Source organism: Emericellopsis cladophorae (genome assembly GCF_022114955.1).
Source record: "Emericellopsis cladophorae strain MUM 19.33 chromosome Unknown NODE_4_length_1054762_cov_117_872525, whole genome shotgun sequence".
Lineage (NCBI taxonomy): Eukaryota > Fungi > Ascomycota > Sordariomycetes > Hypocreales > Bionectriaceae > Emericellopsis > Emericellopsis cladophorae.
The window spans coordinates 138,575-162,104 of NW_026250929.1; the positions used below are offsets into that span (position 1 = coordinate 138,575).

Here is a 23,530-nt window from a genome sequence, read left to right on the forward strand (position 1 = left end):
CACGGACAGGAGACAAAACGCAGTCAAAGTGTACTCCATTATTAAGTCTCGAGGTCATAGCCATTCAGGAGTACCAACGTGAAGCCGACTCAAGTTGGCGATCACACAGAGGATGCTAAGTCATGGCTAAAAACGAGATGGTAACATGTGTGCGGGCAGTGAAAAGACGCCGTATTCCGAACCGTGATATCCTTCATCCTGCCAAGGCAGCAGGCAACTAAACAACGCAACTGTCGGTGAAAACCGATTATAGCAGCTGGGCAACACCGGCAATGAGAGCAAGACCCATCAGGGCAGTGTTGACACCAACAATGCCAGCGGCATCCTCGTTGTCGCCGCTGTCGTCGCCGCTGCTGGAAGAGCCATCAGTCTTGCGTCCACCCTCAGTCTCGCCACCTTGGTTAGCGTCCTCGTTGTCGAATGTGCAGTCAGCACCGCCGCGAATAACACCGTCATCGTCGGCCTTCTCGAAGAACTTGCAGAAATCCTCCTCGGTGCTGGTGGTGGACACATCAGCAGTACCGCTGACGCGGTTGAGCTCAGGCATATCGATCCTATTGATGCATGGTTAGTGGCGTTGAGCAATATGCGTTGTCTCCAGACTTACTCTTCGAAGTTACCACCAAAGTTGATGCTGGCAGCGCTCTCAAGCTTGGGGAAGCCGCTGATGTCGGTGAACTCGGTGTTGTTGACGATGCGAAGATCGCCACCAATCTCCGTCAGCTTGGGGAAGCTCACGTTGGAGAGCTGCTCGTTGTTGATGAAGGCCAGAGCGTCGGTGATCTTGGTCAGGTTGGGCGCGCTGAAGGACTCAAGCTTGTCGCACTGATCGAACTTCAGGGAAGCCTTGACGACCGACAGCTTGGGAACCTCGAAAGTCTTGACGTTGCCGATCTGGATCTCACTAGCAGACTCGAGATCGTTCAATGTGATCTCCATGTCACGGCCATTGCTGTTGATCAAAAGCTGACCGGTTACGTTGACGAGAGCAGAGTCAAACTTGGTGAGACGGTCGTTGTTGTTGATGTTGAGATCCTTGACCGAGGTGAGCATCAGACCACTGAGGGAGGACAGGTCGGTATCAGTAATCTCGACACTTTCGGCCTCGGTGACAGAGTCGGAGCCAAAGGTGATGGTCTGGAGAGCAGTGAGCTTCCTCATGACAATCTCCGAAACGCTCTCAAGAGAGCCCATGTCGATGGAGTTGAGGCTGTTCAGCTCCTGGAATTCCAGCCGTCCTCCGATGGAGTTGATGGAGCTGGAAGAAATGGAGAGAATGCTGGATGCGTTATTGATGATCAGGTTGCCCTTGAGCTGCTTGGGGCCCTCAATGCTGAGAGCGCCAGAAACATCCTCATTGACAGTGATATCAGCGTCGACAACATCGCAGTCGATCACAGGCGTGGGCTCGGAGATCTCAATATCCTTGGTGCAGGTCTTGGCTAATGGCACGTTAGTTTCTGCTGCGAGTCAACAGGAGCAACAAACTTACCGACAGCAAGGCCAGCAAAGGCGGCAACGGCCGCAGCGAACTGAGTAGAGCGCATCTTGATCTATGTTGCACTTGTTAGGTCGTTCGTTATGGGTTGCGAATGTGTTGGTTGATGATGACAATGATGTGATGAGATATGTCTTGCTCGGGCAGTGGTAGCGGAGAATGTCATGCAGAGGTTGCTTTCAACTCTCGACGTGTTCGCTTGAACGAGGTGCAGCTGTCCGTTACTCCTGCCGTAGTCGACATTGGGGCAGGGACACGGAGGCTCCTTCTCGCACATAAGCAGCAATAGCGGGCTTGGTCTTCTGGAATCGGATCTTCTCGAGAAGAGACGCGGCTCTTGCGGTTCCAGAGGCCCAATAAATGCGTCGAGCATGCGGGCTCAGCGTGTTTGTTCACGCGCCCGTCCGAGGCCAATGTGCGCCAGATCATTTCGTTGGATGGTCTGGTAACTCTCGAATTCGATAGGGAAGGTGCTTCGCACTCTCTGACATTACTAACCTCAAGTTGTCGTGATGATGAACGGGGAAATGGGAATCGTTCCGGTGCGTTGGGATCGTGGAGGCAAAGGAGGTTGTTTGGCGGTTGACACGGCGTGAGGACCGGAATTAAAAGCAGTAGTGGCGTCTTTTACTTTCTGAGGAAAGTATGAGCAGAGCAAAGCCTTAACGAGCGGCGTGAAGAGAAGAAAGAGCAGCAACGACAGAACGGGAGCTGGTTGGATGGGAAGGTCAAGACAGGATTCAAGAGAGGGAGGAGGAGAGGAAAAGGTTTCAGGAGGGAGCTCGCGGAGGCCAGAGGCAAATGAGGGCCGCCGAGCCTCGTTCCAAGCTCGATTTATGGGTCTATTGGATGCGCCGCGTCTCTTGGAGTGCATTCGGTGCCTTTGATTTGAGACCAGGTTGACCCCTGGCCCGCTCCGCTTTGGTCGCGGCCGATGGCAAGGGGCAGCGTGCTTTTGCTTGATGCACGCCTCTTGCCGGCCCAAAGTGGGTGCTGCAGAAAACTTGGATCTCAGTCATCTCATATTCCACAAGCCAAGGACCGCGGTTGCACAATGGGCAATTCACAGACTATTCAAAGCACTGCCATCGCCACTCGATCAATCTGGATCCAGTATCCGTACTGCCAGGCATTGTAAAAGGTGATGGCTTCCGATGACACGCGACACGGACCATCTGCAATCGGGCTTGGTCCCTGCTGCTGGAGAAATTGGCTTCCTGATGCTCATCTTAGCGGGTGCTTCGGGGCCCCTGCCGGTAGCAGGCCTCCAGTGAACAGCCTCTGATAGTGCACCACTTGCTCTGGCTGGTGAAGCCAGGCATGTTAATAACGACTGGGGCTCTATGCCCGGCTGGCGGCAGACCTGCATCTGGGCCGACGAGTACCCTCCCTAACGCGCAATAAGTAAGTACCATGTACTCCTTACAACGGGGAGACCCGTTCCTCATACCAGGCCCTGTCCACTGGAATGACCTCCTAAGTAGAGACTACCAGGTAATTAACCTGGCAATCACTACTTGATTTAGGTCACCTTGTCGGACGCTAGCACGAGCGTTAACCTGCTTCACAATGGAGCCCGCAGCGATTGTTATCTCCCAGTGCCAGGACTCCACGCCAGTCGTGACGCACAGGCATGCATCTGTCTCTGATGTTCTCACAGGCATTGGGGTGATAATATTGCTCGGTCGACGATCAGCGTTTCTGATCCAGTTCTGTAACATGAGCTGCGAGAGACTTTCGGCCGTGGGCATGACCGAAATCGAAATTGCCAAGCTCCAGAATCGCATCGAGAACTGCAATCGAGGAAAAATACGTACCGGGAGTCATCATGGACTTTTCGTTCCGGCATTCTATGTATCCGTATGTTCGACCATAGAGCCAATGAAGCACAGGACCACGCACACACAAGAGTTCGTGGTGGATGTGGATCGGCATCCTCTACGAACTTCTCACCCTCTGGCTGTATCCGTATATCCGTACGCGGGCCAGATAATAGGTATTTGAAGAAAGAATTGTTAGCATTCATTGTTGTAGGAACCCAGGCTAGGGCACCAAAGCAAACCATCCGGCTCGATTCTTACAAAAGGCCAGAGCCAAGACATGATTCCAGCCCTCGGCAGATTCGCTTCGACTTCCCCACGGATAGCTCCACCGCCATCGAGCATCTCGACGCTGTGGACGGCAATGCAGCATCGCAACGCCGCCACTGTCGTCTCGGCGTGAGGGCTATCAGACTACGCTAGAGCTGAGTCGGCCGCCATGAGTGCTGCACTTGCTCTGGAAACCTTCACGATCTCCTTCGTTGACCACATTTCCGCAAGGTCTGGATGTCAAGACAGTTCGACTTGACGGATCGGAATCAGCACGGAAAACAGCCACAGCGACAGTGCCAAGTACTAAGCGCACCCCTGGCGTCGACCCCAGCAGCCTGGCCTTGCTTCGCCCTGCTGTTCAAAAATATCCATCAATGCCCGCGAAATCCGGTTCGTGTTCAAATTTCACGAACATTCCAGGCACATTGAAAGGTTTGTATCTGTGGCATGCGAAGCTTTATGCGTATCACTACCAACCCTGCATTGATTCCACACAGACGCCATAGTCAATTCGCATCTCGTGTCCTGGCCAGCTCATGTTGGTCTTGTGCAAAGCTCAAACTCTAATATTGTAGCTGCAACCACCTTCAATTAGTTTCGGAACGCGCTTCAACCGCAATTCTCTAATAATCTCCTTTTATACTTTCCTCTTTCCCTCACACCTACAATCATTCAGATCAGTTGATTTAGTAGATGTCGCTGAATTCGGAGAGATCCCAGCTCTGGTATGGGTGCGATAAAGACGTTCCTTTGAGACTCGTAATGTGAGTATCGAGCGATCATGGCTGTTGCTTATAGCTCGACTGGCTCTCACTCCATGGTACTGATATCGGTCTCTTCGACACGCCACATGTACCACATGAACAGACTTCGATAAGGAGCAAACTTCTCCGACAGCTCCAACATCTCCTTTTCCGACATGTACTTCCACTTGCCGCCCTTGTTCTTGAGCTTGGCCACATCTTTGCCCACAAAGGCCGCCATGCCTCTCTGGACACCCAGGTCGCCAAGTGAGAACACGTCCATTCTCTTGAGACCGAAGCAGGCAAACATCTCCACGGACCATTTGCCCAGTCCTCTTACTGCGATCAGCTGTCCGAGGACCTCCTCGTATGGTGCGTCGTTGAGCATTTGCGCGCTGAGTTCTCCTGACACAAACTTCTCCGCGAGTCCTTTGATATACTCTGCTTTTCGTTGCGAAAGCCCAGCGGTGCGGAGCCTCTCGATGGGCAAGGGCGCCACGTCAGAAGGGTGAGGAAATCTTCTGTCGCCCTCAAACAATGCCACAAACTTGGCTTTGATCGACTTGGCAGCTGCCCCCGAGACCTGTTGTGAGATGATGCCACTGGCGAGGCTCTCGAATGGGTCAATGACTTCTGCCAGTCCTTCAGGAGAGAAGACTCGACAAAAGTTGTTCTCCACCAGTGGTCTCATTCGCTCATCGACCTTGATCAAGTGTGTATTGGCCTCCTCGAGCAGCGTAGCCGTAGTGGTGCTTGGCTGGGGAAGTTTTGAAGGTATAGCGGTGACATTCGTGTGCGTAATGACTCTTGAGGTCTCGGGCGACAGCAATGTGGCATTGGTTGTTTGGGGATCCGCCAGTCGGGCTACCATGGGATTCGCAGGCCTCTCCGCCGTCAACGTAGCATGAGCCATCAGACCAACCGCACTGGGAGTCGGAGTTGGGGCTGGCGGGATCGCTGGCCGCTGGCGTTTCTGAGGTGGTGTTGACGGTGTGGCGCCGGGGGATTGCTTGCGTTTACGAGGGTTGGCCGTCTGTCTAGAGCCCGCAGACGATGTTCTTTCTGCGAGGCTGCTAAGCCTGGACGATCGCCTGGTTGCTGTAGCCATGGTTGACAGCGTAGAATTAAAGCGTTTGGGCTTGGGTTCACGGACAGTGAGTACGAGGCACGACAGTCGAAGACATGAGTGAACCGTTGGATCATATGACGTCGTTGCTTTGAGAAATGGGAACTCCAGAACGAGGAAGATGACGAGCCACACCGATGGTGTGAAATGCAAGAGCGCACAGTCTTTGTCCCAACTTCCCAGGGGTCCAGTCTTTTCGAGAGATGGGAAGGGAAACCTCAGGTTCACGTTACGTCCAGAGGTCGTCGTGCACGCCCTTCGTGGCGTATTGGGGTTCATGACAAAGCACTGCAGTATTTTACTAGTAGTTTAGTGCTGTAGGTACCCTAAATTAAGGTGAGGTACCCTAGGAGCCGCACCACGAGACAAACTTTGTATCGTCAGGGAATTGCTGTTCCCGTGAAAGTCTCTGATGAAAAGATTCCCAAACCCAAGTTGCCACTGCCCTCGCAAGGCCTGGCCTGATCTGTGAGAGCTCGTGCAAAGTGGTGGGTGTTCCCCAGTATATGTAGGTACTTTGAGGTTGTGCCTAGTGGGGATGTCGGGGATGAGCAGCTCAACGTGGGGACGAGTTCTCCGAGCAGCGAGTTTGTGGAATTCGTACTTGGCTGTCGGGCGAGTTGTTGATTTCAATCCGAGGCTCATGTTCTAGTCCGCTTCAAAGCAAGTCGAGCTCTCGACGTGGACAACATCGCGACCGGATTGTCAACCCCTGAGAGGCTTTCCAGGTACCCGCCTGTGAGTGACGATCTAATTTACGCAGGATGGCCGACGCCATTTGCCTGCCCCCACCACCACATGTGTACCTGGCGCGTTTCGAAACGGTAGCTCCATGGATCTCGAGTGCATCCACGGAAGCTGCGATATGAATTTTGTGACTACAGACTGAGCTACAACGACTTGACAGTTCTGCTTCTTCAACAACCGGTTCCGATACAAGCACTGTTTACGATAGGTTCCCACGACTCGATCACGTTACGACACGTTTCCTTGAATTCTCAGAAAGCAGCCAGCCATTTGCCGATTCGACTTATACCACGTATCTTCTCCGTACACAGCGACGTACGATATCAGACTGGGAAAGGTCTGATTGATTGGCGGCGTACAACCAGCTCAAGACACCTGGCGTAGCAGCTCGCCCAACGCACATTTGCAGCGACGTCACAATACCTGACCAGGACATTTCGAAGCTGTGCCTGCCCAGCTCAACGAATCGCTTACGGACGAACGGTCTATCCTAGACGAACGGAACGATTCAAGCTTGCGTACGGCGCACAAGTTGTACTGGATTCATCGCAACGCTTCGGCCGCTTTCACCCGCGTCTTGGACAGCTTGCTCTAGTCACAACGCGAGCCATGCTTCTCTCGAAAGGCGGAGGTCCGGCATGGAAGTCTACAAGGGCGCCCAGTAGGGCTTTTTGGACCTCATTGACGCGACCCCGGGCCGTGATAGGGCTTGTCATTTTCTGTATTATGCTGTTGTTGTGGCGCGGCATCCGAAGCTCAACAGATGTACAAGAGTGAGCACTTCGTCTGGTACAGGATGATTCCTCAGCTTATCGCTCCAGTTTCTATTGCTGGGGACCTGCGAAATCCCCCATGGATATGACACAGAACGAGTACGCCCGGTGGAACGCACATTTGCAGACACCGATTGTGTTCAACCACCACAAGCCGGTCGAGATCGAGTCGAAAAGCATACAACGTGTTGACTTGAACCCGATCAAGTCAACACACAAGGCTCTGCTCAATGAGGAGCGCGTCCTCATCCTGACTCCTCTCAAGGATGCCGCACAATATCTCTCGAAATACTTTGAGCTCTTGGCTGAGCTTACCTACCCACATCATCTCATTGACCTAGCATTCTTGGTTGGCGATTCCAGTGACGACACCCTGGCTGTTCTCGCGTCAGAACTCGACCGAATACAAAAACGCCCCGGCGACGTGCCATTCCACAGTGCGACCATTGTCGAGAAGGACCTCCACTTCCAATTGTCGAACGAAGTAAAGGATCGTCACGAGTTTGCTGCACAAGGGCCTCGCCGCAAGGCACTGGGAAAGGCACGGAACTATCTTCTTTCAGCGGCGCTGAGGCCGGAACATTCGTGGGTCTTCTGGCGCGATGTTGATATTGTGGAGAGCCCGCCGAAGATCCTCGAGGATCTGGTGGCACACGATAAGGACATTATTGTTCCCAGTATGTCTTTGTCTACAATCATGTTTTCATGCTGACGCGCGGTAGATATTTGGTTTCACAGAATCGAAGACGGCGTCGACATTGAGGGTCGTTGTAAGTCGCCATGCCCCCGGTCACTAGCAGGGCGTATTAACATAGCCCACTAGTCGACTACAACTCATGGATCGAATCAGAGACAGCTCTCAAGCTAGCTCAAAGACTTGACAAGGATGTTGTACTGGCTGAAGGATACAAAGAGTACAAAACGGATCGAACCTACATGTGCCAGATGGGCGACCGCCACGCGAATCCCGACGAAGAACTGGAACTGGACGGAATAGGTGGCGTGAGCATCTTGGTCAAAGCTGATGTCCATCGATCTGGTATCAACTTCCCAAGCTATGCCTTTGAGAACCAGGCCGAGACGGAGGGTTTCGCGAAGATGGCTAAACGCGCAGGCTACCAGGTCATTGGACTTCCCAACTACGTGGTATGGCACAAGGACACAGAGGAGGAACCCGGCAACGCCTAAGGCGGCGACTTTGAGGGAAGGAACAGTCCTGTCGTCTTCATTCACTCGATCAAATTGTTAGCACCAGCGTTATGTTCCGGAGACAATGTCTCCTGTTATGTTCAACCCGAATGACTACTCAACTCGAATTCCGTGATAAGCTCATGACAGGCCGGTTGCATGCTGACTGTCACATGACTGCGGGAAAATATCGGGTAGCCGGCCGATCCAGCGGTGCCGTCATACGTGGTTCCCGCATGGCAGGCAACGGAGCAGATGACCATCGTCGCGGCTTCAGCCTGGTACTTATCTGCGCACACTCATTAGCGACGCATTCAGATTACGACAGCAGAACTCAATCTGTACCCAGTGTGTGGTATAACGTGCTTGCCTGACGATTTAATCCATTCAAATTGCTGATCATGAGCTAGTCACCACCATCACCCAGCTACTACCACGACCCCACCATCACGCGAACCTCTATTGCTAGCGACGGCTCCTTGGACCGAAAGCATCTCCGCGCCCTTGGTAAATCAAAGGTGTCTGCTGGCCTGCACACAAGAACCTGACTCCTCTCACATCTTCATCTCAAACGCATATCAACATGTGGGGCTGGTTCGGCGGCGGCGGCGCGGCCCAGAAGCGCAAGGACAGCCCCAAGAATGCCATCCTGGGTCTGCGTTCACAGCTCGATATGCTTCAAAAGCGCGAGAAGTACCTACAATCTCAAATCGATGAGCAGGAGAATATTGCGCGGAAGAATGTCAACACAAATAAAACGGGTAGGTGGAAGATGGACATCCTGATGTTACAGTGACTGACGCCCCCGGCAGTCGCCAAAGCGGCGCTGAGACGCAAGAAGACGCACGAGCACTCGATCGAGCAGACCATTGCACAGATCGGAACTCTGGAGCAGCAGATCAACTCGATCGAATCCGCCAATATCAACAGGGAGACACTCGCCGCGATGCAGAAGGCTGGTGATGCGATGAAGCAAATTCACGGCAAGCTCACCCCCGAGAAGGTCGACGAGACAATGTGGGTACCAGAGTGCACCTGTAGTGTGGGTTCATGGACACTGATGACATCGACAGGGAGGTATTGCGCGACCAGAACGCGCTCAGCGAGGAGATTGTGGGAGCCATCGTCGGCAATCAATTCGGGGAGCCTGTGGACGAAGCCGATCTCGAAGAGGATTTGGAACGCTTGCAACAGGAGGCTGTGGACGAGCAAATGCTCAAGGCTGGTACCGTACCCAGCGCCGACGCTGTGAATCGGCTTCCCTCGCCTGCTCAACAAGAGCGTAAGAGCACCCGTCCTGGACGATACGAGCTCGTGCTAACCAACACTGTAGCTGTGTCAAACAGGAAACAAGCGGTGGTGGATGACGAGGAGGCTGAGCTGGAGAAGCTCCGAGCTGAGATGGCCATGTGAAGCAACCCCCACCATTACTCTCGATACTCGAGCGACCCGCAAGCGAAGCATGGGCCGTACACCCAGCTCTGGTGCACGCCCATTCCACTTATGTCATTTCGTGTTGTTCCGTGGCGTTGGCGTATTCGTGTTTCAGCCTTGATGCTTCAACGAGTAGGCGGCTGGGGGGAGATGCCCGATGGGTGGATGTGATGCGGTACGTCTGATGTCTGGGCGGTCTTTTCTCTTCGATGTTTTTCACGGTAGAGACATTTTAGATACTTACAAACAACGAGAAACCTGGAAATGCAGGCCACAAGGAGTCCCATCCGTCAATTCCTTTGTTCTTAACTTCCTTCCTCTAGAACCCTACCATGCGCAGTGGCCTCCATCGACTCGCAAGTCGGCCCCGGTCATGTAACTACTGCCATCTCCCAGGAGGAACAAGATAGGTGCGCGGTACTCATCCGCGTTGCTCAGCCGATACAGCATGGAGTCGCCTACCCATTGCGATTCTATCCCAGGCTTGCGCAGTGCCTCGGCTGTTGCCTCCGTACGGATGTAGCCCGGTGACAGGGTGTTGACTCTGATCAGCGGTACATTGACTCTTGAACCCCACTCCGCCGCCAGAGACCTCGCCAACTGGTGCACAGCAGCTTTGGAGGCGTTGTAGCCAGCTGTGTCTACTCCCTGGATTACGCAGAAAAGAAGACATTAGCTCGGTTCACTCAGTCCCACTTTGGGCGTCGATCACTCACCTTGTTGGAAACGTGCCCGCTCATGCTGGCTACAAACACCATACTGGCACTGAGGCCTGTCTTGATGACTTCCTTGGCGACCAGCTGCGCAGCTGTGAAGGTACCGGTGACGTTAATGTCCAGCAGTCTCTGGAACGACCGGACAGGAAAGTCCGTGGCTGGGCCATTGTCTGACACGCCTGCGCAGGACACAAGGCCTCGGATGGGGCTTTCCAAGAGAGGGAGGAACTGCGCAAAGATGTTGACCATTGCATCTGCGTCTTGAACGTCACACGGATAGTATTGCACATTGCGACCGTGGCGGTCGGCCGCTTCCTGCACTTGCTCTACCACAGGTCAGTCATTTTGTTTCTGTAAGAGCTGCTGGTTGCGACTAACTCCAATATACAGACTGGGGGTTCTGGACCAGATCCAGGCAGACCACATCACCACCGCTCTCGATGATCGTCTTTGCAACGGTTGTGCCCAGGAACCCTCCAGCTCCGGTTACTTCGTGCGAGTCTTAGTCTAGAGGACAATAGAGGCCTAACTTTCGAAGACACTACCTATGATTGTGCGGTTGTCGAGTCTGAAGAGCTGGCTTGTTGGCACCGACGGGGAGCTTTGGGGTTCTTTTGCTTCCCGGTATTTGGGATCGTGGACATTTTCCTCCTTCATTTCTTGAGAACGCCGAGGTTTCTCGGAAGATCTAGGGTGGTTGTATGTTTTGGTTCCTCTCCCAGGAAACTGGCGGAATCGCAATCATGTATGGTACACGTATGATATACTAGCCCCCCCCACGGTCTCCGCATGAGTTATCCCCCGACGCAGTGGGAAACGAAGCCCAGCTTGGCCAGCTCCTCTATGACATGATGAGGGGTTGGCGGCTGAAAGATTAACATTACGCTCCCCATCATTCACTTGCAGACCGTACTTCAGCTCGCCTCAGAACCGAAACGAACGTGCACCATCGCCACTGGTTGTCATACTGCGCGCTGAGTTGCTGTGATCCTCGCTATGCATGCTCCCGCATGCCTTCGACCAAGGTCTTAATTCCCTGTCCGCGGCTTGAAATTTCCCAAGGACACGTCCACTGCCCTCTCGAACGACATAACATTGTTGATCAGCCGGCCACTTGCCCAGGTTCAATGAGCGCGCGTCTCATAAGGTGCGGTTCCATCCAATGTCCGCACCAGACCCTTATTCAAGTAGCTCGCAGACGGCGGACATGACATGGGCACGGCCCGGTTGCCATTGAACGCTTCTTGACATGTCGAGATGATTGTTCTGGCAATGGTCCATTGAATCGCAGACGTTTCAGTGCCGTCATGAGATGCGTGAACCTCCATGCCAATTGTCAAGAGTGTGACATCACGTGACACCCAATGGTTGGTCGTTGCAACGTAGGCGCCCAGCTCGCCGGCGGCTACGCGCTCCTCACCACCAACGCCTGCCAACCAGTCAGCACCCGCATAACCGCCCGAAGCACAGCGGCCATCACGCCCACCGGCCTTTTTGAGATCACGTCGTGCAGGATGGGGGCGATCGTCCATCGGCGTCATGGTCCATGTCGGCTCTGGGGCTGGCGCGTGTCGGCTGCACTTCGATGACCCCGTTTACTAAGTGTGAGATGGGCGCTTCGCTCACGACGGACCCATGGGGGGGTTTTGTCCTGGCGATGGCCGCCTCCTTGGGCCTCTTCTGATCTCGTCCATTTTCCGTCCTTTCTCGTCCTCGTTTCCTAGTGTCGCTTGTTCTGACTCTGAGAGTAGACAGAGGCTGTTGTTTCCTTTGTTGTTTCGAAGTCTTCCATCTCTGGAGACTTGTCCCACGCCAGGCATTATTAGATTTGGTCTCTTTTCTTCCATCTTGTTTCACTGATACATCTGCATGATCTCGTTTCGCCCTCGTTATCATCCGACGTGACGCTGTTGCTGGGATGCTGGCTATCTCGAGGCGGCTGCGATCTGTTTCCTAGGTGAGTTGCGCTCGTCGCAGAGCTTACTTGTACGTGCCAGGGCGATCTCCCTAATGAGTGGCAGATGTGTCTCCTTAGCATGGCCCTGGCGCCACTTACACACTTATTATACATCTTAATATTCGTTACCACGGCCCGCGCGGCATCAGACACTCAACTGTCGCCGGGCGTACTGAGGTTCATACCTACTTGCGCCGAGCGATGCGTCGCGTCCTTTGTGCAGGTCAACTACGAGGGGACAAGTTGCGGAGAGGATGCTTCGCTGCAATGTCTGTGTTCGACACGAGGGAACACCGAGTTCACTCTGGGGGAGGGCGTGGTGCAATGCATCACCACCGAGAGGAGGTTTGGACAATGTTCAGACTTCAATGCAGGTCGTAAGAAGCGCCCATGTCTTCCCCTCGCGAGAAAAATCAACTGACTTCGGCCCTCAAACAGAAGATGTGACGGACAGGGCTTACTTTATGTGCAATGACGAGCTTCGTGCTGTTCAGCCCACACACACCCTCATTACCGCATCTTTGGTGCTGCCGACAACGCGCGGAGGATTCGTGAGCTTTCCGCAAGTCTCTACAAAGACGGAAGAGCCTTGGTCCACGTCGCTGCCATCCACATTGGTTACCGAGACGAGTTCATCGCCCACGGTCCGACCCAGCACTACGCAGACGACTCGTACCAGTGGAGGTCCAACATTGACGACAGTTTCCACCGGCGCGGCGCAGTCAACGAGCGAGGCCACGGCTACGTCGCCTGTTGGGACTCCGGGCCAAGCAGACGAAGATTGGCAAGAGGACGAGGACGAGGACGAGGACGAGGACGAGGACGATGGAGGCGGTCCAGCTCTTGGGACCGGGCAAATCGCGGGCATATCCATTGGCGTGGTAGCCGCCGCTGGGGTGGCCATTGGCGCTATCTTCCTCGCGCGCCGCTGTCGCAAAAAGAGGCACCCGGGTGTCAGCACAGGATTCCTGCCTCGACGTAGCACTTGGGGCTACCTAGGAAACCAGAGGCCCGATATCGCCAGCCTGAGCAGCACACCATCTTCGCCGCGTGTTCCTCCACCCGGCAGTTATTATGCTGCGCCGGTGCCTCCACCCCCTCTGGCGGCCAGGAAAAGCTACAGCCGCACAAGCTGGTACCCAGGTGGCATTGGGATGGCCTTGTCGCCGCCGTTCAAGAAGGACGACACGTCCGAGTCACCCGAACCTCGGCGCATCTCAAAGCTGCTACCGGCAAAGCCAACAATGACACCCATATTGGCAAGATTCTCCTTTCAACGTGGTTCGGAGAAACAGCAGACGAGTGACGCGCCGCCACGACTGCCTCCGTTGACAGGCTTATCCTATCGACACGGGGAAACGACCGAGAAAAGGCTCCCGCAGGCACCGCTCACCCTTCATATTCCCGAGGAGAACACGCTCGCAGTCGCGGCTCCTTCACGGATGCGGGACAGCGCCATGACAGAGTTCGAAGAGGACGGCGGCTCATCGGTCACCTCGCCCCAGGGTCAGGTTTGGCGGCATCCGTCCCAGAACCTGGCGTCATCCTACGTCGCCGACAAGAACGGCAACTGGGTCCTGAGAACCTCGTCCAAGCCGGACCAGGCGTCCTCCTCTTCAGCAGTGCCAATGACGGCGCCCCCGACGCGGAATCCGAATCCCTTCAGAGTGGTCAACGTTCCCGACCTGCCGCCTGCTCGGAGGTCGCTTTCTCAGCACGAGTCGACTCGTGTACCACACCTGGCGCCGGCACCGGTGATTACGCGCGACAGCAATAAAAATCAGTCATACTTTGCGCAACCGCAAGAGTCGCCCACGCCAAAGCCACTATTCTCCACGACGGGACACGGCAACGTCGCAGCCCAGGCCCGGAGCCCCTTTTCACTACAACAAAACAATAAGCAACTGTCCGGTCAACCACAGGTCCCACCAATGCAACGCGACCGCGCATCGTCCCGCAGCAGCGACACAACCATTTTTGAGAGTTCCTCGGACGAGCCCACGCCCCCCGAAGCTCCACCGGGTAGTCTCTCCCCCGTAGTGGAATCGGCCGAATCACCAGCTTCTGCCTCGGTCAATCGCCCACCGGTCATGATGCAACCCAGTCGAGGCAGTCTCAACGTGAACTATGCCCCGCCGCCTCGTCGGCCAAAGATGTACCAACCTCCAGGACAACCCAGCCCAACCCTTGGAATGCCGGCGCAGCAGAACCGACAGCAACCTCCAAGTCAGGGCTTGTCCTCGTACAACATGGCCAGCAAGGGTCGACAACCGACGAGCCATCAGCCAGCGTCCGCCAGAACCGGCTCTCCAATGGTGCGTGTCGTCGAGCCGTCGCCCGAACCCGACGACAGGGGCCTCCTCCCCTCGGCGCGAGGCCATCATCGCCGCGTCTCCTCCGCGTCGCGCCCTCCACACCCACAGGTCAAGCCCTCACCCACGCAGCAACAACACCGCTTCTCGCCAGCCCAGCCGCGTCCTGGTATGCCTCAGCACACCTACCAGCTGCCGCGACAGCAAGACGGTCCTTATCCGCGAAAACCAACCCCTTTCATGCGACCAGCGCAAATCCCAGGGATCGTGCACAGCCAGCATGACCTGCCACAACATTACCGACCCACGCAAAATCGACCACCACCGCCCCCCCTCGCGACAGACCTCCCCTCCGCGCCGGCCGCAGCGGGCCTGACGACGTTCGTCTCGCCCGTCTCGGAGACGTCGACTTCCTCGTCCCTACTCGCCAAGCGTCTCGGCTCCGATCGGGCCGCACAGATGGCCATCCCCACTGATCAACACCACAGCCAGCGCCAGGGAGACGGGAACTGGCGAAGAGATGCTCCTCCTCCTCCTCCGCATACCCCACGGCAGGGGGATGATGGCGGCGACAATGATTTGCCTCGGACACCTGGGTGGATGCCAAAGTTGACGCCCACAAGACGGGGCGGCGATCTCTTTTTGAATGTGCAATGAGAATTTGACAGCAGCTATCGGATGGTTCAGACTTGTTTCCATTGGGACTGGTTTAGCATGCAAAGAGTATGATGGAGTTTGGGCGTGCCCGGGCATGGGACTTTGAACTACCGCTCTCTTGTAATTCCATGTAACATTTCTTCTGCATACTATCTATCAAGAAGAGACATGGATTCAAGAACTCTTTGCACTCTGAATCATGTCTCCATCCAACATGAAAAGAAAAGTGGTACCACGTGTGAGGCTGTGACATAATTCCCACATAAGCGCGCGGTGAGCGACGCAAGCGCTGCATTTAGGCGCGACAAGGCACACTGCCTGTCCACAGACTCCACAGTCCGGCAGATATATGTGGAACCGGCGATCTGCCTCGGCCGAGCATGTACGTAACGACGTCAACGTCAAGCGCGTCTGGCGATCTCCCCGGCGGAAGAGTCAGACGGCGATACATGAAAGTGAGGTGTATAGTTCTATGCTCGTGAGAGTTGGGTACATTGCAGCCAGTGCAATCTAATAGCAATCCTTCCTTTCTCCAACCCAGCGTTTCCCGCAAAGGCCACGCCACCTTGTCCCAGCAAGGCAGCGTGGGATGATGATGCCAGACCAATCATCCGTGGCTCCCAGAGCTATTCATGATAACCAGATCATGTGTTCGTTCGCCTTTGCTGCCGTTGTGCACAGCACAGGGTAGAGCAGACAGTGTAAGACAAGAAAAGACAGTACAAAGAAATCGGGACTCGCCCATGACACGCATAACGCTCTTCCCAAAAACATCCAACTCCAGGAAGTGTCCCACATGGTTCCCACCGCCGAGCCAAGCCAGTTGACTGCTTTGCCCTCGGTAGAGCTCTCCCAAAAACAAAGCAACAAAAAAAAAATAAAAAAAATTCTGCCGCGAGGCAATCGACACCTGCCGAATATAAAACAAAGCATAACCCATGGAAAGTCGTCATCCGTCATTTGCTTCCATCATCCATCAGGCACAAGGGACTGTTGACCCTCGCTGCCCAGATAACCAACCCATAGATCTTGTCGTAGTGTTCTCTGAGTGAAAGAAAGTAAAGAAATCTGAAACAAAAATAAAAAAAGAACAAAAATAAAAATAAAAGTCATCGCGTCGTTCATCATCCTTCTTCATCAGTGCGTTCAGACATCATGTCATCCACACATGATGCAGATGCGTCAATCCGGTCCCTCAGCTGGTCTTTCATAATTCCCAGCGGGACAGATGAATCAGTAGGGCTAAGCCAGTCGCTTCCCTTTCTGCGACATGGTCGGTCTTTCTCTGTGGTGTTGCGTCCTCGTGTCATCAGCGATACCGTGAGGTTGTCCGTCAAGATGATACCAGGTGTCCGGGGGGAAAGGGGCTTCGTTCGCGTCGTCCTCGTGTCGAAGCGGACAGTCGCCCGTTGTATCGGCGCCGAGTGTCCACGATGAGAACGGAAAGCAGAGAGGGATTGCAGGAGTAGAGGTGGGAGACCCAGTCGTTCAAGTCGAAAAGTACAAGTCGAGGTAGCAGGCTCGACGGACAGAGTGCTGTGGAGGACAAGACTCTTCATCGGTATCCCTTGCTTGACTGACTGCTGTAGTAGCCAGAGTCAGAGTAGGTGTGCTTCGACGCGTATTCCTCCGCCCGAGCCGCGTGACGGGAGCAGGCGTAGCCAACGGAGATTGTTCGTTGCTCTATGCCGTGGCCTCTCCTGCCGTAGGATGGGCATCGATCCACGGCATGTTGGTAGTAGAGGCAGCGGCAGGCCGCGTATACTTCGACAAGTTGGTAACACATTGTGTCCAAGGTTGTACTGATGGAGTCGGTGTGTTGGTTCAGTTGGTAGGGCAGTGTGGACTGCGGAAGGGTGCAGGTCGTTGGTTGTCGAACGAACAAACAGACAAAGTGATATGTGGTGTGTGATGTGTGATGTGATGAGATGATGAGGATGACGAGAAGGAAAAGCTCAAACGAGGCGAGCAGGGAAAGATAATAAATCACGGAGCCGGGCCGCACGAAGCCAAGGGAAAGTACAGAAAGGAGCGTTCGACTGCTTCGGCTATGACTCTACAGACTAGGCAAACAGGCAGAGACTGGAGAGTGGAGCAGGTGGTCTTGTGAGAAGACACTGGGCGGACATTGTAGCCTTATAGGACTTGAGACCTAGACTAGCAGCAGTGAGAGACCATGTCCTGTACGACCTGTCTTGTCCTGTCCTCGGACATGGTACACTCACCCGGCAGAGGCCCAGTCGACGTCCCAGGGTCCGCACGTACCCCCGGGGTCGGATTGGACATGCGCAGCAATCAGTAGGCGAGGCATTCTCTGAATGTGTAGATGGGTGGTTCGGGAGGGAGCGAGGGAGGGAGGGAGTGTTGTCGGTGGACGATGTGGGTACGCCAGGCACGGGATCCAGGCAGGCGGGGCGGGCCTGGCGCGGACGGGCCCTGGCTTCCCCCCCGCTGGGCGAGAGATGCCAGTCTACTTGTAGTAGGATGTCATACCGAGCGTCGCCGTCAATTGGGCCCATTGAAGTATGTAGAGATGATGATCAAAGCCATTGGTCTAAACACAGGACAGTGCCGAGGAAGAGAAACAACGGTGGAGGGAATGGGCGTGGTTCCTGTGCTGCGCTGCGCTGCGCTGTGCTGTGCGTGCGGTGCTCCTAGTCTAATAAGGTAGTGTGGCTGCGGCGACGACAGACACCAGGCACCAGGACGACCGTCAACATCTCTGTCCGCCGAACCAGGGTCGGTCCAGGACTGCAAACTAGACTCCGGATGCGTATGACTGACCCGGGCTACTTCAGGTCCAATTGCAATGCTCCCTCGTGAGCATCACGGGTGCGCGGTTCGCAATTGATGCTTCGACGTGTACGCAATTGGGCGCATGCTGGCGCAGGTGTTCGTTCGCCTTGCGAGGGCAATTGCTCGCACGGCACGGTTCGGATCGTTCTCTCGTGAGAGCAGTAGCCGTGGATTGAAGTGACAAAAGTCGGAAACCCTCTCGAGGGTGGCGCAGGGCCGGTAGGGCGGGGCGGAGGCTGAACTGCAGCGAGCAGTGACGGACTACCTTAATGTGAGCATGACATGGATCCATCCACAATGGGTCCAGTCAGCAGAAAGACGTCAGTCAACATCACTGTCCAAACTTCACCGTGGACATCGCGGGCGTGATCCACCCTCGATGACCTGCAGAAGACGAGCCAGGGTCGCAATGCAAGCTGAGCAGGTCAGTCGAGCGATATCTCGCGACTGTCGAACATTCCCTTTCGCAATAGTACGGTAGACTGACTGCAGTCATCTCGCCAAGGGTGGGGTCAATTGGAGTCGCTGCCTGCTGGAGCTCATCAATCAGCTGCAATGCCTCCCTCCAGTCCTCCATTCTTCTCTCTCTTGCACCAATTGCGGCGACATGGACCCTCGACATCTTGTCATCCTGTCTCGGACGGACGCCCTTTTCACTTCAACAACAAGGCTACACTCCAGGTCTATCAATGCACACCCCATCTGTGCGTGTCTTGGCATGTTGTGGTACCTGGTAGTGAAGCGCATCATTGCAGTCAGCGAATCGGCCTCGACGCCAATCCAAGACCCGCCAACAACCTACACGTTCGTTGCGTTGTGAGTCCTACCTCGGTCTGCTTGCTTCAGCCCTACGAGGCTTGGCTCTCTGTTGATGCACCATGGTAGCAGGCACAAGGATCGCCGCCGTGCATTCACACCAATTGGGCGAGTGGCAAGTTGCATTTGGGGGCGGCCACCGACTGCATCTCAGGCCCAGAACGCTTCTGGGGGTGTAATTAGAGTCGTAGACAATGTCCGGAGCCGAATCGTCAACATGTCCATGGGGGTGGCCATTACTTACATGTAGGCATTGCAACCTTCACTCATGCAGCAATCGACTCTACCCCAAGGGCCTGTGACACCCCATGATCAAGTCTCGAGGCCGCATACTGGGTAGCATCGTTCAGACCGAGACTGAATTGCCATGGGCAATATGCATCTCGAGGGTGGCCATGAACCTCACGTGAGTGATGACTCAAGCGCAACCGACGACTGTCTACCTTGCCTACCTACCTAATGTCTCTTCCGTGAGATTGAGGGCACCAAGACGGCAGATGGGGAATTGCCCGACGCTACCGTTCATACGAGACACTGAATTAACATCCGATTCGCTCTTTTACGAGACGGATGACCTTCTGAACATAGAACAGAGGCAGAACAGCACTCGCTCGTCTAGTAGCTACGACAGCGTGAGACAGTCCTTCAGTAAATCTGTCCAGTGCGTGTTTGATGCTCCTGAGATCGAGCGCGTCAGCAAATGACCTCATCTAGGGACTCACCGAGCAGCAGATCTCCCAACGTTCAGCCTTGTGCTAGTCGAAGCCACTGTGGGGAACCCGCACAGTGACTTGCATCCGACACTTGGGAAACATCCCGTCACCAGCCAATCCTGGGCCAGAAATCGCCTAGAGAGCCCCCACCTCTCCCATCGCCCTCGTGATCTTCCTCCCCGGTTCATGTTCTTCTCATCTTGTCGGGCGACGACGACATGGACTGAAAGCTGCGCCCCCAGGACCCGAGCGGACGGAGGTGTGCAGCAAATCTTCGGGGTCGCCGGCCGGTGCCTCGCAGCCTTGGTTGCCCGATTGGGACGGACAGGAACTTGGTGAGACGGAGAGACGATGGATGAGATTACTAGTACATACCGCTAGAGACGCGTGAACCTTGGGGCCAAGCTGCCGAGTCCCACACGGGCTTTGCTTCGTCTTGAAATCACTACCGTCATCAATGCCGACGAGGTGACTCACCCGCCGGCTGCTTTTGCCGCGACTTTTGTGCACTTCTGCCTGTGTTTGCTGCGACCGACGCCTTGATACAGGACATGCGAACCACCGCGCAAATGACTACAAATGCAGCAGGAACGAAACACACCGCGCTTGTGTCCGCAAGATACGTCCCTCTTTCGACTAGGCACCGCAATTGCCGGCGCCTCGGACAGGGTTGTGTTTAGGCTGCCGTCCGTGATCTCACACCAAGTATGGGCGCACCATCATCAAGGACCATGAAACGGTGGTCGCTGTGGAATGATGGAGCGGGGAAAGGCCGTCATTGATCGTCAGGGCATCGGGTGTGTAAAAATAGTAGTGGCCATCATTCTAAACGTACAACTTTGTTTCGTCATGATACCAAGGGACTGACTTTGCGGTTGCCTCACTCTCCACGGCCCCCTTCACGCGGGATGGTTCATGTAGCTGTCAAGGCAATGTCTTTCTATTACGACTGACTCCCTCTAGGCCGCCTGTCTACTACCAGCAACTGCAGGTACATATAAGAACGGGGCTTGCTCCAAAGAGTGGCCCTAGTTGAAGATCAAAGCTTACTGTGCTCGCTCAATGCTTGGTATATCTTGACGTAACGCAGCGCACAAAAAGGGGCCCCGGCCCCTCTACTACTCCCGTGTGGCCCATTCCACCTTCTCTCCAGACACCTCCTGACACCCCCTTCACGCCTCTAATGCATATCATGTCGTCCTCTATGGTGTATCGTATCATTCACACACGTCGACTCATCGCAGCCGTCGCCCCGGCCGCCGCAAGGTCTTGTTTGCCGCTAGCACTGCGACCTGCTGCCCTCGGAAGGCCACTAACTGAACTCCCCACGCCTGCGCCAAGGCTGTTGTTGCCGGTGCTCGTGCGCTTGGCACTGCTGGCTGTTGTCGGGGCCGTAGCCCCTGAGACCCGCCTCGCGCCCCCAGCAACCGGTTTGTGAGGGCTTGGGCCAGTCCTAGGGCCAGCTGCTGGCTTCATGCCTAGCGCTGGTGGCTCTGGCAGCGGGCGCGGCGCAGATACAGTGTTGTGCCGCTTGACGGGCGAAGACTCGCGCGTAGGTTGTCTCTGCGGTGGCGCTATCGTCTTCTTGCCTGTGATGAACTCATGCCGGATGGCTTCCTCGGGTTTCATGCGGCGGTCTGGGTCCCATCGCAGACATCGCGCGAGGAAATCGAGAAATGACTCATCATCGCACTTCAAGGCCTGCTGCAATGTCTTGGAAGACGGGCGGCGGCGGCGACCCTTTGACGAGACCGTCAGTCGAGGCTTGCCCATTGAATCAAAGAAAAGCTTCTTCCGGGTGCTCTTTTCGATCAAGTGTTTCTCTGGTGGTCCAAATACTTCCATGATGCAGGCAAGCTGCTCCTGCTCGTTCTCGCCGGGAAAGATGGGCACGCCCGTGTATAGCTCGGCCAAGATGCAGCCCACGCTCCACATGTCAATTGGCAGCCCGTATGTCATGCCCAGAATGACTTCGGGCGATCGGTAGAAGCGAGATTGGATATACGTGTAGACCTTCTCATTCTCGAAGCAGCTGGATCCGAAATCGATCACTTTGATCTCCGAATGCAGAGGATGGCGCAAAAGGATGTTTTCGGGCTTCAAGTCGCAGTGAATGACGCGTTTCTGCTTAAGAAGGATGAGCGAGCTGAGGATCTGCTTGGTGAAACGTCGAACGATGCGCAGAGAAAAGCCCCGGAACGAATGCGTCTTGATGAACTCGTACAGGTTCATGTCCAGCAACTCAGTCGAGATGCAGAGATGGCCGCGGAAGTAGAAGCTCTGCGTAAAGTTGACCATGCTGTGCTTGTTATGAGGGTCCTGCTGAAAATTAGTACGTGAGACCCCGACAGGCGCTCAAGACTCACCCATTCCCGCAGTTTCTGCAAGATGTCGACCTCGACTAGTGCCTGCTGGTGGAAGCGCTTCTTATTTCTGATGATCTTCACCGCTACCAGAACGCCAAGCTTGTGATCTATGCATCGCACAACCTGTCCAAAACTCCCTTTGCCCAGGATATCGACAATCTCATAGCGAAATGAGAGATGATCGCCCGGGACAATAGTGTAGTCGCCGCGATCATCATCGTAGCCAAAGTTCGGCGCGTCTGACTTCATGTCGCCAACTACCTTGGCCGCGCCCTGTGTACCACAGAAGTATATGTCAGGGTAGTCCACAATCTCGCCGCGCTCGTAAATATTGAGCATCGCCACGCGAATCGCCTCGTGTGGACCGACTCTTTCCTTGCGCGTGGCTCTCTTCCGGAGTGCGTCAATGGTGCGGGCAGCGATTTCCGTTTCCTTGCGGCGAGACCCCATCTTCCGCATCTCATCCTCGGCGCCCAGGTCATCCTTGTCCAGTTCGGTGTACCATGCATCTGGATTCTGTAACGTGCTCGCGGAAGGCTTGGGCTTCAGGAACTTGTTCATGACGGAGGTGTGCCGAGCAGTAGGCATCGTCGACGCATCTGGTGTGTCCTTTTTGCTGCTCCACGGGTCGCTCTTGGTTCGGTCATGAGAAGAATATGCGCTCAAGCTGGCTCCCGAGCTCTTTCGTCGCCTGGACTCAAGATATCCTCCATTGGGTTTAGACGTGGCAGTGTCGGACTGTTTGATGTTCGATAGGGAGTTCACCGTCGCAGAAACCGGTATGCGCGGCGGGGGCATGCTGTCTTGTCTTGTTGGAAGTTGAGGATGGGCAGGCTGCATCGACTTGTCACCGGGTTCGTTCGTGCTGGCGTTGCTGCCCTTGGACTTGTCGCGTTTCCATGTCAGACTCAGCTTCCTCCTGAGAGAACTCATCGAAGAGGGTGTAGTGGGCTCCTCTGGTGCTGGGCACGGCGTGGGCGACTTTGCCACTGTTTTCTCGTCCCGAGGTGCTCGTGGACCCGCTGGCTTTTGATGAGTACGCCCCTCCAACGGAGCTCCTGGCATAGTATGGGTGCCGGCGTCTGTTTGTGTTCTTTTCAAGAAATGGGATTCAAACCCGCTTTTTGGCGCAGACGATGACAGGAAGGGCGAGATGCTTGACTTGTGTTCCTCAAACGGTTCCTTGAGTCCATCAGAAGACACGGATGAATCCTCGTCTGGTGGTGTGGGAGTTGCTCGAGGATTCATGTGAACGGAACTGCTGCTGCGCAAAGACGGGAGTTCCACCGTATTATTGAAATGATGCTTGGAGAAAAATGTGCTCCTGGAGGCTGTCATGGGCGTAGTGGGCGTCTTTGGGATCTGTCGAGATGGCGGTGGGCTTAGGTTCCTATCGACGGGGCCATGCTCCTGACTCGGAGTCTTGGTGAGGTGGGGGATGTTGAGAGGACCCAGGTTGATGGGGGGGAGGCTGAGAGGCTGTAGATTTTTCCTGCTCGAAGGTGTATCAGACTTCTTAGCATCAACAGCTGACTCTGGTTTAGAGAAATTCTGCCGGGCACTAGATTTCCGCACACCTTTTACCGGTTCAGGTT

At 55.0% G+C, this 23,530-nt stretch overlaps 7 protein-coding genes across 7 annotated transcripts; 3 read left to right on the plus strand and 4 right to left on the minus strand.

Annotated features, from left to right (window-relative positions):
• Nucleotides 1–247: 247 nt before the first annotated feature.
• Nucleotides 248–1,547, minus strand: J7T54_006405 (GPI-anchored cell wall organization protein Ecm33; the record flags this gene model as incomplete). The annotated part of the gene is made up of 3 exons (XM_051502832.1): nt 248–554; nt 608–1,442; nt 1,493–1,547. 3 exons carry the CDS (start codon nt 1,545–1,547, stop codon nt 248–250), a joined length of 1,197 nt encoding a protein of 398 aa, XP_051365216.1.
• A 2,854-nt stretch (nt 1,548–4,401) lies between these two features.
• On the minus strand, nt 4,402–5,442 carry J7T54_006406 (DNA-3-methyladenine glycosylase-like protein; the record flags this gene model as incomplete). Its single annotated transcript, XM_051502833.1, has 1 exon — nt 4,402–5,442. One exon carries the CDS (start codon nt 5,440–5,442, stop codon nt 4,402–4,404), a length of 1,041 nt encoding a protein of 346 aa, XP_051365217.1.
• Nucleotides 5,443–7,065: 1,623 nt separating this feature from the next.
• Nucleotides 7,066–8,168, plus strand: J7T54_006407 (mannan polymerase II complex ANP1 subunit; the record flags this gene model as incomplete). The annotated part of the gene is made up of 3 exons (XM_051502834.1): nt 7,066–7,657; nt 7,703–7,750; nt 7,804–8,168. 3 exons carry the CDS (start codon nt 7,066–7,068, stop codon nt 8,166–8,168), a joined length of 1,005 nt encoding a protein of 334 aa, XP_051365218.1.
• A 583-nt stretch (nt 8,169–8,751) lies between these two features.
• On the plus strand, nt 8,752–9,581 carry J7T54_006408 (Vacuolar-sorting protein-like protein; the record flags this gene model as incomplete). Its single annotated transcript, XM_051502835.1, has 4 exons — nt 8,752–8,929; nt 8,981–9,185; nt 9,242–9,450; nt 9,502–9,581. The coding sequence occupies 4 exons, from the start codon at nt 8,752–8,754 to the stop codon at nt 9,579–9,581; spliced, it is 672 nt and encodes a 223-aa protein (XP_051365219.1).
• Nucleotides 9,582–9,929: 348 nt separating this feature from the next.
• On the minus strand, nt 9,930–10,975 carry J7T54_006409 (uncharacterized protein; the record flags this gene model as incomplete). Its single annotated transcript, XM_051502837.1, has 3 exons — nt 9,930–10,250; nt 10,319–10,644; nt 10,864–10,975. 3 exons carry the CDS (start codon nt 10,973–10,975, stop codon nt 9,930–9,932), a joined length of 759 nt encoding a protein of 252 aa, XP_051365220.1.
• A 1,668-nt stretch (nt 10,976–12,643) lies between these two features.
• On the plus strand, nt 12,644–15,244 carry J7T54_006410 (uncharacterized protein; the record flags this gene model as incomplete). The annotated part of the gene is made up of 1 exon (XM_051502838.1): nt 12,644–15,244. One exon carries the CDS (start codon nt 12,644–12,646, stop codon nt 15,242–15,244), a length of 2,601 nt encoding a protein of 866 aa, XP_051365221.1.
• Nucleotides 15,245–20,790: 5,546 nt separating this feature from the next.
• On the minus strand, nt 20,791–22,868 carry J7T54_006411 (Dual specificity protein kinase-like protein; the record flags this gene model as incomplete). Its single annotated transcript, XM_051502839.1, has 2 exons — nt 20,791–21,888; nt 21,936–22,868. 2 exons carry the CDS (start codon nt 22,866–22,868, stop codon nt 20,791–20,793), a joined length of 2,031 nt encoding a protein of 676 aa, XP_051365222.1.
• Nucleotides 22,869–23,530: the final 662 nt, after the last annotated feature.